At 39.2% G+C, this 26,136-nt stretch overlaps 1 protein-coding gene across 5 annotated transcripts in view; it reads left to right on the top strand.

Moving 5' to 3' along the window:
- Positions 1 to 26,136, top strand: part of Pde7b (phosphodiesterase 7B) — a 299,395-nt gene that overhangs the window by 195,263 nt on the left and 77,996 nt on the right. For 2 of the 5 annotated variants that reach the window (XM_013517377.1, XM_013517378.1), the window contains one exon: positions 2,950 to 3,244. The exons of the other annotated variants lie outside the window; for them this stretch is intronic. In XM_013517377.1, the coding sequence (XP_013372831.1) occupies positions 3,241 to 3,244 (4 nt within the window). In that variant the 5' untranslated portion in view covers positions 2,950 to 3,240. The remainder of the gene's footprint in view (positions 1 to 2,949; positions 3,245 to 26,136) is intronic. 5 annotated transcript variants of the gene reach the window in all.

The raw sequence follows: 26,136 nt of genomic DNA, 5'->3' as shown, positions 1-26,136 counted from the left end.
AATCTCAACTGTAGAAGTCACAGAAGTCACAACTCGGAGATCAGCCATTTGGACAACAAAGGCTAAAAGAAAGACTTCCCATTGTTTGCAGTGATTCTCAAAGAGCACGTCTTTTGGCTTCTTTGGTGACCAGAACAACTCTCCCTAGCACTGTGTTCCCTTGGGATGTCATGGCTCTTGCTCACAGAGAATGAGTGTGTGAGAGTGAAAGAGTAGGTTCCCCCAGTAGACGGGTCCATCCGACATCAGCATGGGAAAATCACTCTAAATATCAGAATATATACATAAAACAAGAGCAATTGCAGAATTAAAGAGCAGCAAGGTCTAGGAACTAGATCCAAGCCAACCACCCACCTGCAGTTCCCCTGGATCTTAACATCATACAATGAGAGGAGAAAAAAATGGGGGAAGAAACTCCATATGCTGAGTATCACATCCTCAAGCTGAGCAAATAACCCTCCTTGTTTTGGGGTCTCTGTGTCTCTAGAGAAGAGAACACAAAATTAAATTCAGGCTTGTTGCAATAACTTGAGAAGATAAACTTCCGATTTGTTTAGCATTGAAGTTCAGTTTGAATAAGCACCTAAAGTTACATGCACTCCAATCTCATGCAAGTCTTCCTACCCCGCCCCCTGAAATCTTTGGAGGCTGAAAATTTGGAAGCAAAAACAAATATTCTCACAGATTTTTTTATCCTTCACTCTTCCACCTAAATTTTAACTTCCTCAAAAATAGCCCTTAGGGCTTTCATTTCAACAAGTCTTCCTCCAGTCCTAGTAGGAGTATGGAAATACAACCAAAAGAAATTAACAGCATGAAAAGAAAAAAACAGCAGATTCTCAAAATGGTTCAGATTGAGGTCTGGAGAAAGACTTGAAGTTATTGCTCAATTGTTGTGAATTGTCTTAACTCCGCTTACAAGCCTTTTTTGTTCAGTGGGTACCCATTTGTCACAGAGATCAATCCAACTCTATCCTCAGGAACAGCCTGTGGAAGGACTATTTCTTTTATTTTTAATTTGTTTATTTCTCTGCTCAATAAACGCTTGCTGAACAGCTGTTCTGTTCTAGGGGCAGAGCTAAGTGCTGTGTTTACAAACATTAATAAGAAATGGCTCCTGTCCTTAAGGAGCTCTAAGCACAATAATGGTTATGAATGCTGGAATGGAATGCCACATAGAAGGGGCACTGTGTCAGTCAGCTTTCCAACCCTGTGACAAAGTACCTGAGAAAATCAACTTAGCAGAAAGACTTATTTTGCTTCACAGTGGCAGAAGATCATGGGATACTGTTGATTGGTCCTATTGCTTTGGGCCTGAAATGAGGCCAAAAACATTATGGCAGAAAGGGGGTAATGAAGAAAAGCTGCTCACTTTGGGGTGGCTGGGAAGCAGAGACTGAGAGAAGAAGGGTCCAGGAACAAACTACATTTCAGAAACATGCTCCCCACTCACTCTGCTCTTCCCACTAGACACCACCTTTGAAAGTCTCCACCCCCTGCCAACAGTGGCTGCCACTGAGGTCTAAGCCTTCTGACACATGAGCCTTTGGGAGACACTCTAGAACCAAACTATAACCACTGCAAAATTGGTGATTGACAGGAGTCCCAGAAAACTCCCTCCAGGAGGAGGTACTTGAATGAAATCTTGCAGAATAGCTATGAATTAGCCACATGATGAGGATGGGGAGGAATATCTCAGCACAGGGAAGGGGCAGGATGGCACAGTGTTTGTAGACAGGAAAATAAATGAATACCATTGGTACGACTGGCAAGCAATGAGGCCGGAGAATAGGTAGGCTTGTGGGAGGGCGGGTCCTGTTTTATCCTGAAGGTGATATGAACCAGTTAAGGACTCTAAACATAAGATGACAGGAGCAGGGCATCATTTCAGATAGATTAATGGGACATGATTATAAGGAATCAATGAAAGGGAGATACACATGAGAAGAGAGCAAGAAACACCAAGTAGATGATAACTTCAGTGTCTGAAAGGGAAAACTGCAGCAAATCTTAAACTAAAGGGGTGTTCTAGATGTAAAAAGTGCCAAATGAAATGAATTCAGGAAATATTAGAAGAAAGAAAATATCAAGATTTGAGGACTAACTGGATAAATGGAAAGAAGCTAGAGAGCTTTTAAAAGACAACCAAGTGAGTAAAAACTAAACTCGTAGTTTAATATTCATTTTGAGATGGGGGTTGGTGTTAATAGGACATCTACTTGGGCCTCTGAGATATCTATCAACATTCTTGAGACAGAGAAAAAGGTGGCTTTTCTTTGTGCATCATAGCTAATTCTCATTGTCCCAGGAAGCTTTGCCCCTCAGGTAATGTTCATTTCTTAGACTTCAGTGATCCTCTCAAAAGCAAACAGTCAAAGAAATCCAAGGACCTTTTGCTAGGTAGACTATTTTGGATTTGGGCATAAATCTGTATGAGAAATCAGCCTTTTAGTCACTAGTATTTCCTGAGATTTATTCTGTGCTGACCACTGCAAGTACAAGAAGAGTGAAATCTATACTCATGTTCTTCATTAGCCCATTTTTTTATGTCTTTATATTTTCGTTTTGTTTGCTTATTTCTAGTCGTTATCATCATACTTTATAGCAGTGGTCCTCAAACTGCGTAAGATCATAAATAAGAATGACCTTATTAAATTACAGCTGCTAGGGTCCTAACCCCGGAATAGGGCCCATGAAATTGCATTTATAGCAGACTAGGCTGCTGCTACGACTGCTGGTTTCAAGGCCCCACTCTGAGAGCCATTACTTTATAGCCCTGAGTGAGTGTTCTCTGTGAAGCAATGTCAGGTTCTTTCCTGCAGTCTTTCAGTATCCATAACATGGAATTGACGTCAGTGGGAATTGCACAGGCCACAGAGGTGTCATGCTGAAGCCTTAAGTGTTTACAACCAGCCGCTCACCACGTCACTTTTGTCTCCTGTGTTTCAGTTGTATTCTCCCTGGGGCATCGCTGTTGCTGTTTCCTCATAAGTTGCTGCAGTTACAGCTCCTGGTGAGGTCAAACAGTCCCAGCTGGAAAGCCTTGCGGACCAAGAACAAACGTTCCTCTGTGTGAACTTCTGTTACTCTACCTGAGCTTAAAAGTCAAAGACGAATATACTGATCACCTGATCATCTTGAGAGGGTCGTGAGATTTCCAAGCATTAACAGACACTGTGAAGGCTGCAATGGTCAGCTCTGGGCCAGTCATGCAGTTAGCCTGGACCACAATAAAGATAAATGGGTAAGAATCTGCCTTAAAGGAGCACAGGGAATTGTATGACTTGCCAGTTGCTTTGCCTATGAGTTTGTTTTCTTGTGCATGATTGGAAATTGTGATCTATTGCAGGCAGAGAAAAGTTCCTTTAATTTATTTATACTATTCAGGAGTTTTTCCTGGTCTTTACCATCAAGTATAAATTTTGTAATTTCACACGTGGAAAAATCAAACAGGCAACTATTGAGTTATTCAAATATTAAGAGAGTAATGAGTGAAAAGAAGGTATAAAGAATATTTAAAGAGTATTGTAAAACAAACAGTAAAGACTTGATTTCTCCAACAAGAGGTTTTAGTGAGACAGAAAAAATAGCTAAAATGAAATAATTTTCAGGTTTCTACCTCTTTTGATCAGAAGGGAAGTTATATAAATAAGAAGACTGAGGAGGGATTGGTTTATATAAGAGGCAGTGTTTGCTTTGAATATCCAGGTGACAGTGGGACAGCAAATTAGAAGTGTTTTGAAATATTTTGAAATCCAGGTTTGCAGTTTGGGCGAGAAGGTGGCTTAGGGAATAATGTTGGGAAATCCCTACTTGGCTATCACTTAGAATGGATAACAGAAGCTTTGTGAGCGGGCCCATGAAAGAATAATCAGATAATTGAAAAATGGGTCCTAACGTTCCTTCCAAAAGTGTTCATCTTGGATTTGCTACCTCTGTGTATTTTCAGGTTAGTACTTCAGCTAAAATGTGAGTGGTATTGCTAGAGCACAATATCGTGTTTCCCTGGAGAAATTCCCCAGGTGCCTGAGCATGTGCCCATGACTGTTTGCCTATGTGCCCACCTGTATAGAAAAACTGGCTTCGCTGCATATATTAGAGGTTGAATTAGAGTTACTTTCAGTTCTCTCAGAAAGGCATAATAAAGTAGTCTGAAATGGCAGACTGCCATTAAACTACCATTAAACCATTAAAATATCTGTAGCTCCTCTCCTTTTTTCCATATCATTCGTGCCATGTGACACTGATGTGGAGATACTTTTCAGCCACATTTGAAAAGCCTCCCCTGAAGTTGCAAACCCAATGGTTTGGAAGAGATATTTCAAATAACTCAAAATATACAGTGTAAACAAACTGGCCTTTTAGTATGAAGTGTACTAAATTAAAGAAACCAGATGCTTTGGTTGGCTTGGAACAGCCAGATTATGATTGGCCCTCCTTCACTAACCATTTTTCTTGGGGCCTCCTCACCTTCTCCTTCCTTTTCCCCTCCTCCTCCTCTTTCCCCTCTCTTTGTCTCTCATCCCTCATCCACTTTTTCCTTTCTCAGAAATAGATATAGGAGACACATCTTTCAACAACAAATGGTTTCTGAAAGTAGTGTTATTGTTTTTAATTTTGTTTAATTTTAAAGTTGTTTGCTTATATTCGCTGGAATTTGCTCACTGGAGACCTGGTGTAAGAATATGAATCACACCTTCAATCATGGTTCTAAGTGTGAAAAACTTTCCTATGTAACAATTTTATTTGACTTAAAAATTAAACAGTAAATACTCTTTCAATACTACTGAGATATTTTTTCAAGGACTCCAGGAATCATTTAAATGCATAAATCTCCAGGTTATTTATCCACTTATAATCAAGAAGCCTCAAGATCCTCTGAGAGGGGTTAAACCCAAATACCCCAGTTTATTAAAAGTTGGATGAATCTTCATGCAATCAAGTGCCTTTCCTTTCTACAGTACACTGTACTGGCCAAATCTATGCCATCTCAATCAATTGATACCTTGGGAAAGTACTAGGTAATATGGATTGAAACCCACTTTCATCTGAAATATCTGGAGAACTGTACCAGGAATGCAATTCCAGCTTAAACTTGGAGATCAAATTTCCAGAAAGAGATGAGAAAGGTTAATGAAAAGAAGGTAAAGGAAGAAAAATCTTACAGAGCCTGATACAAGAAAAGGAGATCAACACTGTTGTTTCAATATATGCCATGTAGCTGGAGGAAATTTCATGTTTCTGTGATTGAAGTAAATACTAATATTCTTTGTGTAAAGGGTTAATTATGGCTTAGCTAAGAGAAAGGCAGCCACGGAACATTTTATAAGTATACAGTTTTCTATAAGTATTAGTTGTAAAAAGCAAATAGCCAGATACTGTCTCACAGCTATTAAATCCTATTGTATTTCAGCTGGATCAGGGAATCATTTTTAGGGCCAGAGCACCTAAACTGCACAAGTCTGTCTGCTCTCCCTTGAGGGAGACGTATTTATTGTGCTTTAATAAATCAAGTGTAGGACTGGAATTGATTCGAGATAATTTAGGAGGTAAATTTCATTTGAAATTTTCAGGAGATGGAGAAAAAAAGAAACTCTAGAAACTCTCCTTGGCCTCCTTTTGTCTCCAAAACACCCATCACTACCCTGCTACCTCTCCACCCCTCTTTCCCTGCTGGGCCTTGGCTTCCAGCTGACAGTGGGTCCCTGTGGCTTCATTCTGGCACTGCACGACAGCCGGGTGGGATGGGATGGGCACCACCCTGGAGATGAATGTTCCGCTGTTTTCCCAACACGACTGAGCCTTTTGAAAACTACAGTATTGTATTAAACATATTTAACAGGTTCTAAATGTGATCCCTGATGCACTCAAGACATCAGATCATTTTATTGCTTAGCATGTTATTGCACAGCCTGAGTTGGCATCCCGGTTCTGAAAGAAGAAAAGGAAAATAGGTCTACCACCCTCTCTGTCACCATCACTCACTTCTCACAGGCAGGACAAAAAGGAGTTATGATTTTTCGTTAGAAATTCTGCATAGAAAGTGAGTCAGGAAATTCTTTTTTGTGCTTTGGCTTTTACATACTTGTTCCCAAAGTCCTGTCCCTCTACTAATCTAGTCTGAAATTGATAGGGATTTCTGCAAAACAAAGACAAAAACTTTGGAGCCTCGTAGCCCAGTTTGTCTCCCTTTTGTGGTGGTCAGGGAGACTGAGTGTTCAAAGAAGCAGCTCTGAGCCTGGCTGCTTTTTGGGTAATGGAGTCAGTTAACAATCCCAGGCAGATATGGAAATCTTGACTTCCATCACTGGGCTGCTGGCTATCCAAGGGAAGCCACGCTGAAAAGAAAGAAAAGAAGCAAAGTAGGAAAAAGAAACGTCAGTACTGAAAAGTAAAGGAAATTAACAAAGCTCCCGCTGTTTTTTCAGGGCAGCACCACTTTTAATCCAGGGAAGCTGATGGTAGGTGTCATATTAACTGAGTGTCTTTGCCCCATCTTTAACGTCTGGCTTCATAGTGCCCTAACACACAGGCCGACACTGAGATTAGAGCGTGATTCAGGTGTGTAGGTCAATGCTGCAGACATGAATAGTATTTTATAAAACAAGACACCGTCGGGTGATTATTTAGCTCTCAGCTTTGTGAGATTCTTGGATTACTAATTCTCAGAATGTTTGTCCGTCAGGCTCTTATGGATGTACTTTACCAGCTGAGTTTTACAATTTCATGTCAGGTTGTGACTGCTTTTTTTTAACCCATGTATTTTTAACTTTTGCCTAACAGATAGTTACTCTGCAGTACTCTCTAGTAGGTGCCACCTAAATTCCTCTTGCCAAAGAACTCTCCTCATTATTCTGTTTTCTGTTTTCAGATTGTGTGTCTGGGAACCTGGGGTTTAACTTCTGTACTTAGGGGACGGTCTAGTACTCTACCCATTCTGAATCATCTGTACCTTTCATTTGCATCTACTCCTAGATTAGTATTTCCTTCCAATTCTAATATGAAGCTACTTACACTTTCAGAATTCTAATTCTTTTCTTAATAGATTTTAAATATTTCTTTATGTTATCTGATTTTTTGCCTCCATTCTACTACTTTTGTGCTACTTTGGCCCCATTTAAAATTTTTCAGAAAGTGACATAGCCCAACCTTGGTGCCTGCCGGAGTCCAGTCCCTCCCTTCCCTACCCACGCTCCCTCAATAATTCACAAAGGCCTTGATACCCATCTGAGGGTGAGTGCGCATTCCACCCCAGAGGGACTTTTAATTACACTCCCTTTGCCTGCGGGTTAAAGATGCAGATATCGTACTCAGAATAAAAAACGTAAAATGGAAAGTGCTGCCGTTAGAGACTCGGCAACAGCTTGAGAATGTCAGCAACCAAAGCTGAGTGCAGACAGTGCCAAGGTAGATGGAGCAGCACTTGGGAAGAATATTGAGAAGCCAGCTGTTATTCCCATTGGCACGAGAAGGTGCCAGTCACCACCCAAACTGCAGAGAACATGCGCCAGAGTCTGGGAAAGAGCGCCTTCGCATGCCAACCAGAAAAGGGCCTCGTTGTTTCCGTGTGTCCAAATTACATCGGCACTTACTTATGCACTCTGCTCTCACTAGCCTCTCATTCTCCCTGCGTAGGTTGGAGTGAGAAAGAAAGCTTGCTGAGGAGACACCTTTTACTTTCATTTTACACAGTTTGTAATAAGTAATTTTACAGTTTAAATGTTGATTGCGGCAAGGCTTGGCATCTTACGTTGCTTAACGGTGTAGACATGGGCAAATGAAAGTGGAGGTGACTAAGTCACCATCCTACACGGATCAGTCAAATTTGCAAAGCTCTTTATCTAGGACCCAGAAATTTTGCTAACCAAAAAAACAGTACCTCAAAATATTCCAAAGAAACTTTGTTGCCTCCAAACAGATGGGGGTGGGGAGGGTTTTTCCTTAATTTTATTTACCACAAAGTAGGAAAAACAAGAGACATTTCCCCCTTACATTTATTCTAACTTGGAGTTTAAGACCGTACAAATGAGGCTTAGTTAACTTTCACTTTGGCTATACCTGAGCAGTTTTTGTTTGTTGTTGTTATTGTTTTTCAGTCTAAAAGCCTTAACCTAGAGAAGCAATTAGAAGACAATAGTTTTGTGACCTCTCTTTTCTACAAAGTGCAAAGCTTCCTAATTAAAAAGCACAGTCTTCTCCAAAAGGAAGATAAAGAGATAGAGAAAGCTTCTCCTAAGTCTATGGTCTGAGTTTGAGAGTAATTTTGTTCTTCTGTGTTTATTTAGAGGTTGCAATGCGACATAGATGTGTAGCAAGCAAAGTTATGTACTACGATTGAAATTAGGAAATCTTTTGCTCTGAGAACTGGCCCAGAAATTTAAACAGATAAATAAGCAAAACAATTATATTTTCCATGGTTTCAAGAAGTCAGTAGCAGTGGGAGAAAGTCTTTGCTCTAAATCACATACGGCACAGTGGACAATCAGTGGCAATTCTGTGGGAACTTCTGTCCCATTGCCAGTACACCAGTGTCCCCAAAACCCTAAAGTTCAATTTCACTTGGAATATTTCTTTTCCTAGGGATGGAGTCAAACCAAGCAAATAGGTCGCTAAGGAGTAGCCCTGAAAATTGGACAGCGTGGAGATAGGAACAGATGGAGATGAGTGTAATCAAGGCTCAGAACCGGGAACGAAAACCCAAGTCATTTCAGGATGCAGGTTACAGCCTGTTATTACAGTGCGGAAGGGAGAGAGAAAAGAGGCTGCCCCATGACGTGGGAGGGAAGCAGTGCGATGTTTTTCAGAGAGATATTACAGGACAACTTCTGCAAAACAGCAGCCACTGGTTCAAAAACTCACAAGCACTCATTGAAGGCATGCTGTATGCATCATACTGAGCTGGGGGGCCTGACTCAGGGAAGGGATAAGCCGCAGGAGGAGAAAAGGCTGGGACACATAAGAAGTTTTCAAAGCACAATGCAAGACAACATTACCACATGCCAGAAGGCAAAATGGGATTAAAAGCCACTGAACCGAAGACCACATATTTTATAATTCCACTTATTGATACGGCCGGGATAGGGAACTGTATAGACCGAAGGTAAAACTGTGGTTGCTTAGGGCCATGAATTGTAGGATGGAGGGCTAGGGAGGTAATGGCTTAAGGGTACAGTTTCTCTTGGAGGTGATGAAAATGTTCTAAATTCACTGTGGTGCTGGTCGCACATGCCTGTGAATATACTAAAAACCACTGAATTGTACACTTTAAATGGGTGAATTGTGCGGGTATGTAAATTATATCTCAATAAAGCTGTCATTGAAAAATGTGAAGCAATAAAGTTTGGAGGGGAAAAAAGCCAGCTAAATGGAAGAAGCAATAAATACTTCAGGAGTGAATCTTCTTCCTCCGGCCCCCTGCCTCAGCCTCCCATCTTCCCCACCTACTCACCAGAAACAAAACAGAGAACTATAAAATATTCCTGCTTACCTAGAAACAGTGAAACACAAGTCAAACACTCGAGAGCACACAGGTGCCTCATTTCCCACCACATTCAAAGCCCACTTAAATGTGAGACTTGATGAGACCCAACTCAGCCCCAGGAGAACTACAAGCTAATGAATTATTGTAGCTTCTCTACCAGACAAACGGGCTTTTGCTCACAACAACACAAACTTTTGGATGAAAGAGAACTTTCAAATTGTTTGGGATAATCTCATAATAACAAAAAAGAAAGAGAGAGAGAGGGGAGAGAGAGAGAGAGAGACAGAGAGAGAGACAGAGAGAGAGACAGAGAGAGAGACAAAGAAAGAAAGAAAGAAAGAAAGAAAGAAAGAAAGAAAGAAAGAAAGAAAGAAAGAAAGAAAGAAAGAAAGGTTGGCAACAGGCAGTCTTACCAGAGACTAGAGGATTTACAAAGTTCTCCTATTTGAATTTATTTCAAGCAGTCAATAAATAAATGGCTTCGTGCTATTAAAAATGGAGAAAAGAGAAGACTACAAACAAGTGCTTCTGCCTCCTGCAACTTGGTCATTTCCCCAGCTCCTTCTCAGAGAAAGATGCAATTGTTCACTTGATGACCCTGGTACCCAACATATTTTCTTTGGGGCCACCTTTTGAATATTATTTTTGTATAAAGCCAAGTAAATGAATGGAGAAGTTGAAAAACATAATCAGAATGTTATATTGACACTGTTGTAGATTTTCCGAATGCTGAAAAATAAGAAATGAGTGGAAATGAGTCTGCCAAAGTGAACATTTTATGCATCTTTATATAGGGCATATTCCCAAGTGGAAAAAAATACACTTGGATAGAACAAAATATTTATTGAACATTTAAAATTTATGACATATTTATTACATTTAAGGAGAATCCTTCCCTTCAAGAACTTACATTTAAAATATTTTGTGTGTGTCTATGTTTCCCTCTTCCTTCTCTTCTCTCTCTGGTGCTCAGAAAGTCACTTTTAGCTGTTTGGTAGGAGCTACAAACATTCTGCCCAACTGCAAGCATATAACAACCTACCCGCCCGCCAGCCATCCGTCTTTCCAAATTGTCCATCTTATACTTAGTGATGGCTAGTGATCACGGAGGTCCTCTCAGACACTGCAAGACACCAGAAGAGATTTCTTTTAAAACTAACCAAAAATTCCTGTGTTAATATTAGTCTTGAATGTCTGAGAATTGACTATGAATTCTGTATCATCAGAGGTACTGTCAGAGATGGTACCTTTCCACTGGGTGGGTAAGCTCAGGTCCCTTTACAAGGCTCTGAGAAAAACCTTGTGTGTAGAACATCAAGATTTGAGGGGAAGGCTATGGTAACAATTCCAGAAAACACCCAGAAAGAAGTCAACAAATTTGACAGTCAGTGTTAAAGGTATGCTACAAAGCTAAGCTTCTTCATTTAGGAATTTAGAGAATTTATACTTTTAGTTAAAGCACTTATAGTGAGTGGTCTGATGTGGCTTCACAAATGCTATGTCAATAAAGTTCCATGTTTTTTTCCGATTTTTCCCTCTGAATGTAAACTGTGACATCTCTATAGCTAATAATGTGAAATGTATTTTATCTTAGTGTATTCTTAACCTTTGGAGTAAATATTTTTTTCAACGGTAGTACATTTTTATTTCTTTGTTATAGTTTTGTTGTGAGTGTAATTGCTGTCCAAGTCTTTCCTTAACTCTGATGTGGCCAAGGAAAGCTGTGGCCATTGCCCACCAAATCAGAGCCAGGCCACGTGCGGAGCGGCCTGGGTTTTGCTCAATAAATGAGCGCCTTCTTGTAGGGCCATGAGTTTTTCTTTCATGACAGCTACTTGATATTTCTGTCTCTCTCCCAATCCCCCGTCTCTTCCCCAATTTCCCTCTCACCAAGCAAACCATTCCAGCACCTACTTCTCTGTTTACTTCTCTGAGTCTTCTTTTTAGCCACCTATAAGAAGTTCATATTCTAATCTTTCATCACCTTTTCCTTTCCAAAGTATTCTACAAGTCAATTTGTCACACCAAGCTTCTCCTAACCCACCAGAGCAGTGAGAACCAGTTCCCCCAACAAAAGTGCCCAAACTCTGACAAGACACAATCACAAATGCCCGGAGACAATGTGGATTATAAATACTTGCTTTCTGCCCTCTTTGCTTTTGCCTTGGGTATTCTGTTTTGTTGGATGATCCCACTTTGGGAATGTCCTTTAACATGTGTGTTCAGGGACAAAGTGGGGAGCCCATCCATGGTTCTCAACAATGAAGGGGAACTGTAAAAATATGCCCATATTCACCCTTGACCAATTAAATCAGAATATCTGATTAAAAACAACTGATCACAGATGGTTGTAAAGGTAATAGATTATTTCCCTTTTCCTCTTATCCTAGAGAAAATCTCGACCGCTTTGAAAATATGTATAGTGGGAAAAATATACAAGAATATGCTCTGGGCTGGGTGTAGCAGTACACGCCTGTAATCCCAGCACCTAGGAGTCTGTGGCAGGAGGATTGCCATGAGTTCAAGGCTAGCCTGGGCTACATAGTGAGTACAAGGCCAGCCTGCACTACAAAGCAAGACCCTGTCTCAAAAAAAAAAAAACCACGATATATTACCACAGATTCACAACTGCTAAATCAAATGATTAGAAAGCTAAAGGTATATAAAAGATTATCTTTTTCTAACTCACTTCATGGCAGTCAGGAGAAGTAAAAACATTTGCTTTAAATGGTAGATCTCTCTTTTTTGACATTTATTCATAACTGACACATAAATATTGTACATATTTATGGGGCACTTGGTGATGTTTCTATACATATATGCATTGGGTGATGTTCAAATCAGGTTAAACATATCTACTCATGTATTGTTTCTTTGCGGTAACAATCATTCAGCATACTTACGGTCACCCTGTCAGGCAACAGCACACCAGAACCATTTCTCCTACTGTAACCTCAACACCCACAGACTACATTTTCCTACCTTTTCCCAAGACTCTTTAATAACCACTATTTCATTCTCTTTGAAATCTAAATTTTTAGATTCTATGAGTGAGATCATGTAGTATTTGTCCTTCTGTGCCTGTTTTATCTCACTAAGCATAATGGTCTCAAATTCCACACACGTTATTGCAAATGATGAGATTTTATCCCTTTTACGGCTGAATAATATTCTATTGTACACCCAGTGTGATTGAAAACTATAGTGAATCTTTATGTTTTTAACTTATTACAGTTAAAGACACGTTGCCATCAATCCCCCTCAAAATACTCCCTTGCACTTCAAGCTTCACATACTTACTCCATTAATCTTGCTACTTTCTGAAGCAGTTCTGGGATTCTTCTTTCCTGAGTGTCTTTAGTTGCACTATCAGGGCTACCTGAAGTCCTGAATTGATCCAAACATTTACCTTGCATGCTTACTGTGACTTTGGAGAAGAGCCAGGTGTTGCACAGTGCCAGATCTAGTAAATAAGGTAGATTAGGACACACTATAATATTTTTACAAGCCCACCTTTCCATTAGATGGCACTCAGCAGCAGCCATTCACTATATTTTTCATCACACCTCATAAAGACACTCACAACAGAAGACTTAAGAATGATAGGATAAGTGTGTTCAAAGGGAAAGGGAGTATTTGAGGAAGATTAATGTCAATCTGTCTTTTGCTGGAATCATTTTTTAATTTAAACATTCATCATATATTCTCACCATGCTTTGTAGATGTGCATGTTTTCTTTATCCATTCTTCAGCTGATGGACATTTTTGTTTCCCTTTCTTTCCAATTGTAAATAGTGCTTCAGTAAATGTCACAGTATAGATGTTTCTTCAACATTTATTTCCTTTGCAGGTATTGCTGAATCATATATTAGTTAAGTTTTTAAAGTACTTACCTACTGATTTCCATGACTGTACTAATTTACATTGCTAGATCATATGTTAGATACGTTTTCAAGCTTTTAATGCGCTTACATGCCAATTTCTATGACTGTGCTAATTTACAATGCTACCAACAATGTGTAAATGTTCCCTTTTCTCTGGCCTTTGTTATTTTTAGTCTTTTCAATAGTAGCTATTCTTACTGGAGTAAGGTGATATTCACTGCAGTTTTGATTCACATTTCCTTGATGGTTAGTGCTGGTGGTCATTTTTTCATATATTTACAGTCCACTTGTATGTCATCCTCTAAGAACTGTCAATGTAGAACTATTGCCCTTCTGTTATTCTACTTGGAGTGTGTTGCTATTTGGCTTGGTTTGAGTCTTCTGTTTTTGTTTTTTGTCTCCTTGCTGTCAAGTTCTTCATATATTCTGGATATCAACCTCTTGTCAGATGTACAGTTTGTGGACATTTACTCCCACTCTGTGGGTTGGTTTCTCGTTCTGTTAACTTTGTTTTATTATGCAAAAGCTTTTTTTAAGTACTGGGAATTGAGGCCAAGGCCTTTGCATTGAACTAGATCCCCCGTTTTTTGTTGTTGTTTTGACACAGGGTCTCTCTCAGTAAGTTGCCCAGGCTGATCTAGAACTCGTGATCCTCCTGCCTCACCCTCTTAGAATGCCTGGCTGTGCCAAAGCTTTTTAGTTTAATGTAATCCCATTTATCCACTTTTCCTTTTGTTTCCTGTGCTTTGAGTTGTTATCCCAAAAACACTCTGCCAATTCCAATGTCCTGAAGCACTGTACCTATGTTTTGTTTTTTTCTTTTTCAGTCTTTGTTTTTACTAGTACATGTTTGCATTACATGGCGATTACATTCTTTATGGGGAGCTGGTATGTGTATATAATACATCTCAATCACTTTTCATCCCCTTTCCCATTCCTCTCTCCTCGTCCCTCTGTCCCTTGATGCCTTTCCCATCTCAAAAAAATCTACCTCCTTACTTCCTATTATCTTTTATTTTGCTCTTTAGTTATGTTTTGGGTTTCTCATATAAGAGAAACTATGCAATATTTAAGCTTACTTTTGTGTTTAAACTGATTTATTTAATTTGATTTATTTCACTTAATGTGTGGTCTCAAAATATATCCATTTTCCTACAAATGACTTAAGCTTATTCTTCTTTGTGGCAGAGTAGTACTCCATTGTGTATAAATGTATTTACTTTATCTGTTCATCTATTGGTGAACAGAACCACCACTTCCAAAATTTAGCTATTATGAATTGTGCTGCTATAAACATGGGTATGCATGTACCACTAATAGGATACCTTTAACACTTTGGAGAAGATACCTAGAAGGGAAATGGCTGATACAAATGGAATGTCTTTTTTCAGTTTTTTGAGGAATCTCCTGTACTGATTTCCAAAGAGGTGGTACTAGTTTACATTCTCACCAGCAATAGAGAAGAGTTTCCTTTTCTCTGCACCCTCACAAGCATTTATTATTTGATGTCTTGACAATAGCCTCTGAAGTAAGATGGAATCTCAGTGTTATTTTATCTGCATTTCTCAAATAGCCAGCAATGTTCCACATTTTTTCACGTACTTATTGGTCATTTGTACATTTTCTGTTCATTTTACTTGCCCACTTCTTTAGTGGGCCTTTCATTTTGGAGGGTCTTATTTTTTATTTCTTTGTATATTCTAGATATTAATCCTCCATCTGAGGAATAGCTAGCAAAAATATTTTCCCACTGTGCTGGTTGTTTCTTTTGCTGTGCAGAAGCTTTTAATTTGATATGATTCGTTCCATTTGTTGGTTCTTGGTGCTATTTCTTGTGCCACTGGGGTTCTGTGCAGAAAATCTCTGCCTATGCTAAGGTCTTCAAGAGTTTTACCTATTTTATCTTCTAGCAGATTGTTTGTTTTAACATTTTGCTCTTTGATACATTTTGATTTTACTTTAGTGCTTGGTGATATATATGGGTCTAGATTCAATCTTCTGCATGTAGATAGCCAATTTTCCTAGCACTATTTATTAATTTCTCCTAATAGTTTCAGATTTTGCATTTTCATGTTTAGTCCATTTTAGTTCATTATTGTATTGTATAAAGTGAGAGGTAGGGAACCAGCTCTCTTCTTGTGTATCTAGATATCCAATTTTCCCAGCACCAGTCATTGAAATGACTGTCTTTTCTCCAGGGCTTATTCTTAACACCTTTGCCAAAGATTGATTTGCTGCAGATTTGTATATCTTCTATTGCCTGATGTATCTGTTTTTATATCAATTCCATGCTGTTTTAGTGACTATAGCTTTGTAGCATATTTTAAGTCAGGTACTGTAAGGTCTCTTCCTTTGTTCCATATTGCTTTAACTCTTTGGGTTTTTTTTTTTTTTTTTTTTTTTGTAGCTCCTTCCATATAAATTTTAGGATTGTCTTTTTCTAGATCTGTCAAAAATATTGTTATTTCAATAGGGGTTGCATTGAATCTATATATTGCTTTGAGTAGTATAGACATTTTAACAACATTGGCTCTTCCAAACCATGACCAAAGATATTTTTCTATTTTTTATGTCTTCAGTTTATTTCACCTATACTTTCTCTCATACAATGTTTTTCACATAAAGCTTTCTCACCTCTTCAGTAAAATTTACTCTTAGGTATTTTAATTAGTTATTATAAATAAGACTGCTCTCTTGATTTCTCTTTTAGATAATTTGGTATTGCTATACAACAAGGCAACTGGTTTTTTTGCATTGATTATTAGTTTTAACGGTTTTTTAGTGGAGATATATATATATGACTATCTGCAAGCAATGACAGTTTGACTTCCCTTTTTCCAATTTGGTTGCCTGTTATTTCTTTTCTTCCCTAATTGCTCTCACCAGTACCCTGCTAAATAAAAGTGGTGAGAAGTAGGCATCTTTGTTTTGGTCCAGATCTTTGAGAGGAAGCCTTCAGGTTTGATTGGTTCTTACTCCGTCCATGAAGTGTGCTGATCTCAAGAAGCATATATTTTAACAAATCAAACACATGATAAGTTCTATTTAAGCACTGTTTTTTTGTTGTTGTTGTTTTTATTTTAAAAATAAAAGGAGGAAAACATTAACAGACAGACAACATTTTGCAACATCGCAAAAGAACAGTACAGACAATACGGAGTTACAAACAAAGTGGGAGGGAATTAACAATGGTTGTTGTATTACATATTGATATCTTCAAAGTGGCTTCTCATAAAAACAGATATAGCAATGCAATACTGATCAACCAAAGACTCATTGACAGTTTCTTTCAGCACAGAAATAGAAGACAGAAGAACAACCATGTTAACTATCCTGTATATACATACACACAAAATTTCTCCTTCTTTCCCTTCTCTTTTCCCATATCCCAGTTGCCCTTTACTCTTGAGTGGTTTCCTATCATTTCACAGTGTCTATCATACCTCCAAGTTTAAATTAACTCTTTCAAGTTTTACACTAGTGAAACAATGTGGTGTTTGCACACGTATGTTTGATTTATTTCACTTATGAGTATGGTCTCTAGTTGTGACCATTTGCCTATAAAAGCCTTGAGTTTATCTTTCTTTACAGCTGAGTAATATTCCATTATATAAAAGTACCACAATTTTCTTATCCAATCCTCGGTGGATGGACATTTGGGTTTAAGCACTGTTTTTAAGTAGTGTTTTCCTAATTGTATAGATCAAAGTTTCCCAACCACTGTTCTGTGAATGGGTTCCTAATGTGCTGAAATGTTCAATACCTTTGACCCCAGGGTGTCCAGCCAAGATCCCATCTGAAAGATTCTGGACATGAGCAACCAGTTACATTTAATCCAGTGTGCAATTAAATGTTATACTTATGTGTGTTATAGAGTGCAAAAGCAGAGAATTCCTGAAGAGATACAGCTGGTAGACTGACCCTTCAGTATCTGAAATGATCATGTACTTCATATAGAAAAAAATTATACATCCACATAAATCCATCCAACAGTTATACACACAGAAGTAAAGCCATAAAAAACAGATATCAGATGTGGAAAAAACTAAGCAGTTAATAGTAAAAGAAATTGTCCCCCTGATAACATCTAGTAGCATGAAAAGCATTGTCATTATTTTATATTGCTCAGTGACACTGATCCCTAATATAATATTATATGAATATAACAGACTTACAAAAGGATCTTGATGAACACAAATTGAGAATAAACAATACATTTGTCATTTGCAAAATAATTATTTCAATATATTTGAAATTGTTCTTCTGTTGCAGTTCTCAAATTCAAACAGAATAAAATCATGTAATTGGATTTGGACTTGAACAACTACTTCTCTAGGTTTACTTATCATAAAGAGAGGAGCAGTATGGTGCAGTCCACAGAAAGTGGAGAGATCTGAGCACACACAGGCCCCAGTGCATCTACAGCACTGCGTGAGGAAACCAGCCCAAGGGGACAGGGAGCAGAGAGAGAAGGGGCCACAGTAGTCAGTCCTTGCTGACTGACCAGACTTGCCAAAACTGGAATGGAAATCCAAAACAAGACCTGGGTTACAGAGAAAAGATAACACATTCATTTGGGGATCTAGTAAAAGTTTTAGACACCCTGGCAGTTTATTTTAAATGGAGCAGCCTACTTGATCCTTTAAAACTTTTAGTCTGATCTTGTTCCTCTCATTTAGAACTCTCTGATACTTTCTGTCTCACTCTTGAGTCCTTAAATTATCTGCCACTCCCCTCCTGGTTTAATCCATTCAGGGCACTCCTACAAAATACCTGAGCCTGGGTAATTTGTTGCTCAGTATTCCAGAGGCTGGGAAGTTGCAGACCAAGGTGCCAGCAGATACTGTTTCCATTGAAAGCTTGATCTCTACCCGCTAAGATGGCACCTTCTGTGGGTCCTCACATGCTACAACAGGCAAGACAGCTCCCTTCAACTTCTTTTATAAAAGCACTAACTCAATTCATGTAAGCAGAGTCCTCAAGACTTAGTCATTTCCCAGAGAGACCCACTTCTTAGTACCACCACCACCACGAGGAGGTCTCAGCATGATTTGTGAAGAAATATACTGAGACTTAGTGCCTCCTTGCCCTCCTTACTTCTCTTTTCTCTGCCTTTATTTCTCCCCATTCACTCATCCCCAATTTCCTCTCTCTCTCCCTCCCTCTCTCTCTCTTTCTCTCTGCTCCAGCATGCTGGGCAGCTCACTATTTCTAGAATATACAAGCATGTTCCTTGTGATCTTGCACTCACTGATCCCTGAGCCTGAAGTGCTCCCCCCATCCCAGATATTTTTATGGCTTGCCCACACTTCATTCAACTCCTTGCTATAAGTCACCTAGGATGGCCTTTCCAGGCCCTGCCCTACATAAACTGTGGCCGTACTCCTCCCAAGCACATAGGAATCCACTGCTCTCCCTCTCATCCTTCTCCTGCTCTATTTCATCTCAGACCACTTACATTACTTCACTGTAGGAAGTAATTTACTAATTTTGTCAATGGTCTGTCTTCCCCTGGATTCCTAGAATTTCAACCTCACGTGGACAGATATGTTTTGTTTTGTTGGCTGCTATATTTCCAGAGTCTAAAACAGGGCCTGACACATAGTAAACACTCAAAAAATATGTTTGAGAAATAAAGAGACAAACATGTGATTGGTCTGCAGCCTCCCTCCTTTAAAACCAGAGGTATAAGTTTAGTCCTATGGGACAAGGATGCAAGGGGTGAGGGTACCAGAGAAGTGGAGATGGAGGTGTCTAAGCTCCTTCCAGTGCTAAGGTTTTGGTCTAAGTGTAATATATACACACACAGGTACACGCACATTTACACAAGCATATACACATACTTCACAGACAGCAATATATATCCTATTATCTTCCACAAAACATTCATTTCGAAGATACTTGGAAAATATGTCTCATGGACAAATGTGTGTAGGGAATGCTGTATGATCTCATTTGCTTAGATATCCATAATGCATATTACTGAAGCATCTGGGACATCTTACTGTTTAAAAAGAAAAAAAAAGACTGACTTTGTTAAATACTCATGTTCCCCCAATATGTTTGATTATAACACTTTCCTTAATACCTAATGCTTAATTGTATATCAGAAAGTGTTCCTCCCTTAAACCTGCTTTTACACTGCCATAACAACATTGATATAATGTTATATAAAACATTATATAAAAGTACAATAAAGCCATATAATATTTATATAGATGTTGTATAAGATTAATATGCATATGGAAATACCAAGAAGAATATTCTTGATATTAAAACTTTATTACAATTACCTAAGTGACTATACTTGTAACCTTATTGGTTGATCATGATTTTGACCCACATTGTACCTGCTTCATGATTTTACTCTATAAAACTTCCTTTGAGAGGTGGGCTCATGGGCAGCCCATTTGGGACCCCTCCTGTTTCTCAGGAGCTATTTCTCTTCCCCATTCCTCCATTCCTATTTCCCATTCCTTTTCTCCAATAAATTTCCCTACTCTTAAAAGATACCTTTATTACAATGAGATTGATAGAACATTTCTATTCACTTGATTTCACTTGATTCCTACCTTCTGTGGCACATAAGAGGCAGACATTACTATCCTTACTTAAGAAAACAGAAAATTTAATGACATACAGAATGGGTAAGACTTAGCAAGGTCACAAACATAATAAAAAACTTTTCCTGTTATTGATTTATTTCCTTCATAATACAGTTTTAAATACTATATAATACCCATCCTCCCTAAACAATAGATCACAGCTCTCTCACTTCAGGCCAAGAACAAATGTTGTATCACATTAAATTAAGGGCATAGGCTGTGGAGTCAGTCACCTTGGTTTCAAATCTAGTTCACCCTCACCATCCATGCTATGGGCAAAGTAGTTGAACATTTCTGTCTCTCGGAGCATGGCACTAATGAGTTATTATGAGGATTAAGCGAGTTAATTCACGGAAAGTGCTTCAAACATTCCCCAGTACACACTAATGTCTCAATAAGTGCTAGCTATTGCTATAGAAATATGTTACTGTTTTTAATAACAACATAACATTCTATGACATGGATCTAATCTAATGAACTCAAACATTTGCCTACCGAGTCTAGTTCTTGCCATCTGTTTCTCTCTGGAAAAACAAACAAATACTGAACAACACTTGGAGGTTAAAGGAATCCCAAGTGTTGTGTTGGCACTCATGGCTGGAATGAAGAACTCCCAAATGCTTCCTGGTGCTGAACAGGCTCTAGCCATGCCTGTGGTGGCCTCACGGTCCTTCTCAGGACAGCAGACTCAGTGTGCAAGTCTAACAGCAGAGCATCTCCTGGGACTTAGAGTATTTCCTATCCGTGATCAGCAACATCTTTTCTTGCAGTATTTTGGCAAGTTTGTCCTTGTTCCCGGCCAGAATCAGGAAGTTCAGAAGCACAAGAAAACAAACAATACATAAAAACAATTCTCTCCAATTAGTCCAAGTTCAGAACAAAACAAGAAATTATTCAGCAATATAGGGACTCGGTTACCATTTTACCTTACTAATTGTATTTATTCTCATGGATATGCCCATCTTTTCCTTCCCAGTGAATACTTTTCTTGGCGATGATTCCCACTGGACTGTTTTTTTTTTCCTTGAAGTATATTTAAGAATGGGAAGTCATTAAGACAGGTTATCACTACATTCTGCAAGAATTTACAGGCATTTTTACATCCTGGACTCTTCTACCCTCAGAGAAATCCTCAGATTATATTTTATTTTTTCCTAGGGACTAGTATTTTTCTAAAGATTGGCACCATATTTTTCCTTAAAACCTCATCATTTCCATCATATTTGGACCAATTGCAAGTAATTCTAGAAAGTGCTACTTTTCAAAATTTCACTTAGCATTTCAAGATCCACTTATTCAAAATTTGCATATCAGCTTCTTAATCAAATCTTCCCAGTGCCTCAACTCCACGTGATGCATAAGGGATTCTGCTTCTCTGGGTCACTGCCATCACGCCCCTAACTCCAGTGAGTTTTTCAGTCATTGTACCTGGCTTCTCAGCAAAGTCTATGAGAAAATCATTTCTGTCCTCTTGAAGCGCTCACCTCCAGGATGCAACAAGTTCTGATTTTCCTTCTATCTTTGTAGCTGTCCCTTCTTTAGAGACTCCCCACTTTCCAGCAAGACACTGTGTTAGTTGTTCAGTCTGGACGCTAGCCCTATTCCCTTGTCACTCCATTTCCTGGACAACTTCATATATACACATAGCTTTCTTTCTTTACACATTTACATCTCCATCCAAAACATACTCACTGAGCCCAAGGTCCATATGTCCAACTGCCTACTTGACATTTTTCTTTAAAATCTCAACAGCACACTCAATGCAGCCAAAGGTAAAGGCATGAATTTCTCCCCTAAAGCTGGATCCCTCTAGAACTCCCTTGTTCTGTGATTACACAATCACTTAGTTATACAAACAGAAAATCTAAGAGTTATCCTTGATAGTTCCCTTTCCTTTGGCTCTCAAACTCAATTCCTCACCACACTGTGTCAAAGTTACCACGTGAAAGTCTCTAAAATTGTCTCATTTCTCTCTAGCAGCACCACCCTTCTCCGAACTACCAACTTTTCTCACATGGAATATTGAGGTGATCTAACCAGTCATCCTTGTTACCTCTGAGCCATTCTCCATGCTACATCCAAAATTGTTGTTCACTGTGCACATCGGAACACATCACTTTTCCATTAAAATCATCCCCTGGCTTTCTAATCCTCTTGGAAGAAAGCCATTCTCTCCAGCCTATCCTACAAAGTCTTGACAACTGGCTCACTTTGCACCATGCCCCACCCCATTCCCTTTCTTTGTTTGTTTTGCTTTGCTTTGCTTTGTTTGCTGTGATACACTTGGCTTCATTACAGCATCTCACGTATGCCATCTTTTTGCCACAGGGTCTTTGAACATGCACTCTTTTTGCTTGCATCCCTTCACTGGGAATGTCCACGTAATACGTGGTCCAAATCAGAATACTTTTGAGTGTGAAGGGAAGGACTGTTACTAGTCACAGTAAACAACAGGCATAAGTGAGGACTCTACAGGGTAAAAATGGGTCATTTATTCACCTTCAATTCATTTATTCACCTGCTCATTTACCAGATCTCAAATCAAATATAGATTCTTAAAGGAAGCTCATAACAGCCTCCCTAGCAAAGTGAAGCCTTTGTAACTTTCACAGCACAGTATACCTCTCCTCTGTCCCACTAGCCAACATCACAACTGTGTGTTTATGCAAAGGATGGTTCCATGAGGTCCCCTCCATAAGACAGTAAGTTCCATGAGGCCAAGACTGTTTTCACATTTGCTCACCAATGTACTCGCCTGCCACAAATTTGTGGCATCAGTATCATTTATATGAAAACACTACCATCAATATCATTTCTATGAAGTCACTTCTCTTTAAAAATTCTCTTTTTCTGTGATTGGCACAACCAACCCTCCAGTCATGCACGACATAAATCTACAATTACCCTTGACATCTGCCTCTCCCTCACCACCAGTATTTGAATAATCCCTCTGAATACCCATTTTCTTTGCAGGTTCCTTTCTTCCTTCTTATTTTCTTTCTTGGGCTTTTTCTTTTCTCCTTCTTCTGCCCCATCTCTCTATATAGTTTTTCCAGAAGGCTAATATACTCATCAAGTACTAAAAGACATCTCTTCCTAAAAGTTACAAGGTGTTTCTGAAAATGTGATTGTTAATTTAAATCGTTTGCCTGTATTCACAGAAGTCTGGTTACTAGAGACCTGCTTTAACAGTATAAATCATAGCTTCAACTGTTATTCTAAAACATGAAGACATTTTAAATTGGAAAATTATATTTAATTTTAATATTGAACAGCAAGTGTTTCACTTTCAGTTCTAACTGAAACATTTTACAGGACTAGTAGGAAGTTGTTTTAAATGCAAATGTTTCCAAGATTTTTAGTCATATAAAATCATAAAGTCTCACAATGCTTCTGAGAGAGGGAACCAAACTTAGGTATTCCAGCATCAAGTTGTTTTCTTCTGTGCACTGTATTTACTCCTTTATACAACTCTCGTCTGCACTGTATATTATCTGAGTGTCAAGAGGCTATTTTATGTATCTTTGAATATCCTTTTTCTCCTTGCTTTCCAACATTTCTCCACCTGCATTCCAACATTTTGTATAATGTTTTGCATAGTCATTTGTTAAAATGAACTAAATTAACCTGGAGTGCCTCTCTGAATCTACCCTGGAACTGGCCTTTTCAGGACTCACATAGCCTAAAAGTTCTACTAACCTGCAAGCTATCTACATCTTCAGTGTAATCTACATTTCCTTGCCACCTCACCTGCCCAGCAGGAGCTCACAGTTCTCAAGCCATGGTCCGTGGTACATGGTATCCTGGGGTTCTTACATTGCCTTGATGAAGCACCATGGTACATACTCCACCTTCAGGACACAGGTTGCACACTCACTATTATTAACCCTGACGTGTCCAGCCTGGGAAGATCAAAGGAAACCATGGATAATGGTTCTAGAGAACGGAGACACTGAACTTGTGCAGGCAGCAGAGGGCAAGGGCTCCCGAGCCATCCCAGTGCAAGCTGTCCAGGGGAGTTTTCTACGGCTTAAAAGAGCTCAGGTGTGTGAAATCCTTCAACTAGTGCCTGACACTTAGGAAATCCTCCTAAAGAATGTCATGAGGGAAGACGGGGGCCCCAGCATAGTAACACAAGAATAGAAACAATATAAAATATATGTATAATTGTGCAAGGGATTTCTCAAGTAGACTTACAGGATTAGAACGGAAAGAGTCTTAATCAAAAATGGAAGAATCCAAAATGGCCGTCTGTGTACTGAGAACTGTAACATAGCGCCATGCTAAGCATATACATATATATATATAATTATTAAAACAACAAATTTGGCTTTGGAGAAATTCTGAGATAAAAAGTATTATCCCAGATGCAAGAGAATGGTGTGCAAGCCTGCCCAGGGGTTTTCTTAGTGAGGGCAGACCCAGACTGTGTTGTCCTTCCAATAACTCCTCAGATTATTCTCCCTCTCAATCTTTTGTAAGAAGATGTGTTCTTCGTGTTCTTTTAAATTCTTTTACAGCTTCTTGGAATTCTCCTTAGGCATTCCTACTGCTTCTTGTTCAATATCTTTTTTATTAAGCTCCTGTGTTTCCAGTAATTGAAACATTTTTTTCTCATTTTCCCCCTGAAACACTATCAAGCTAAAGAATGAAGATAGCTCCTATTGCTACTAGCCTGAGTTAAAGCCTGCCTCACCTGCTCTGGAAAATAAAGCATTGCTATTTACACGTTCACTTTCCCACCATTCAAATCCCCAAGTATACATTTGTCACAATGGATCTAATAACCCTAAGCAAAAGTTGCAAAGTAGTACAGCACTGTTAGGAGAAAAAAAATCCATTTTTTTCCTGGTTTTGATATAAGGATCAAGATTTTTAAAGAGAAGAAAGAACTTTCTCATGTGTAAAGAAAACTTTATTTTATGCCTTTTGCCAAAAGTGTGGTTTCTGGATAACTTCATTTCTCTCTTTCCTACATGCAAAGCTCTCTCAACGACAGCCCAAGACACAGAGCTAGTGAGACAAGCCAGTCAAGGGACTGGTAGTCCTTGATGATAGACTGGACAGGCCTTACCCAAGAAAGTGGAAAGTTAAACTTCCACAAGGGAGATTTGGGTGTAATAGTCACACTGGATGTCTCATGGAAGATCACGGTACTCAGGAGTCAGGACATAATCTCTGCCTGAATTTTCTAACCTGGCTGCTTGTACTATTTCATAAATCTCTGAAGTGATTAAATTGCTCAGCCCTCCTCCCCTTTGTTAGAATAGATAAACATCCTAGCAGAAATCACTCTCCGAATTGTGAGAGTAGTCATCTTAAAAAAACAAAGTCCACAGCTGAAACAGTCTGAGATTCGGGGATCTGGTTCCCTTTGTTTTCATTTTGCAAGAGGTGGCAGTGACATGAATAAGGAATGTGCCCAGGAAGCCCAACCACAGAGCTTCTCCTTCCCCGCCATATTGAGGCTGTTCTGTGACTTCCTGTTTTTGACACCACACCATCTCATCTTCTTTGTTGATTAGTGACACCACCACCATGAACCCCTCTTCTATCCCCTTACAACTTCAGCGTCTTTTTCATTCCTCTCAGATGCAATAGAAGCCCAGTAGCTACTGCTGTGTCCCTGTCTTAGACCTTCTCTCCACCCTGCAATGACCTTGACACCCCATGATTAGGACCAGAGTCTGGTTCTCGTCATATGGCCCATGTTTCAGCCACTGTAAGTTGTCATCACTGTCAGAGTCTCCACCCTCTTTGCCAGTTACATAAGAGGCCACATAAACGTCTGCTCGCTAGCACAAGCTTTTATTAAACAGACACTGAGCAAGAGGCCAAGTGGGCAAGAGGTCCATCCGGAGCCACATCCCCGGGGAGGGGGAGGGACTGTCTCCAGGTCTTGACTCCCAGAGCGAATCAGCTCAGCTCCCTGCCTGTATTTGCAGCCTTCAGTACCAAGGACAACATGTTATGTTTTCAGCCTGAAGAAGCAAAAGAGCAGCAGCCTTTTCAAAAATAAGAATTCCCTTGCTGTTTGTTTCCTCTTGGAACACAATGAGAACAGACTGAGGACATGACTCTGAGCTGTCAACGCTTCCTCCTCGGCTTCCACAGCACCTATTCTTTGCCAGGAAAAAAAAAACCCTGCTGAAGTCAAACAAGAGCT

The sequence above is a fragment of the Chinchilla lanigera genome, unplaced genomic scaffold (assembly GCF_000276665.1).
Source record: "Chinchilla lanigera isolate Chin_1 unplaced genomic scaffold, ChiLan1.0 scaffold00038, whole genome shotgun sequence".
NCBI lineage: Eukaryota > Metazoa > Chordata > Mammalia > Rodentia > Chinchillidae > Chinchilla > Chinchilla lanigera.
Note: the sequence above shows the minus strand (reverse complement) of the source record. Positions and strands in the feature narration are given on the sequence as shown.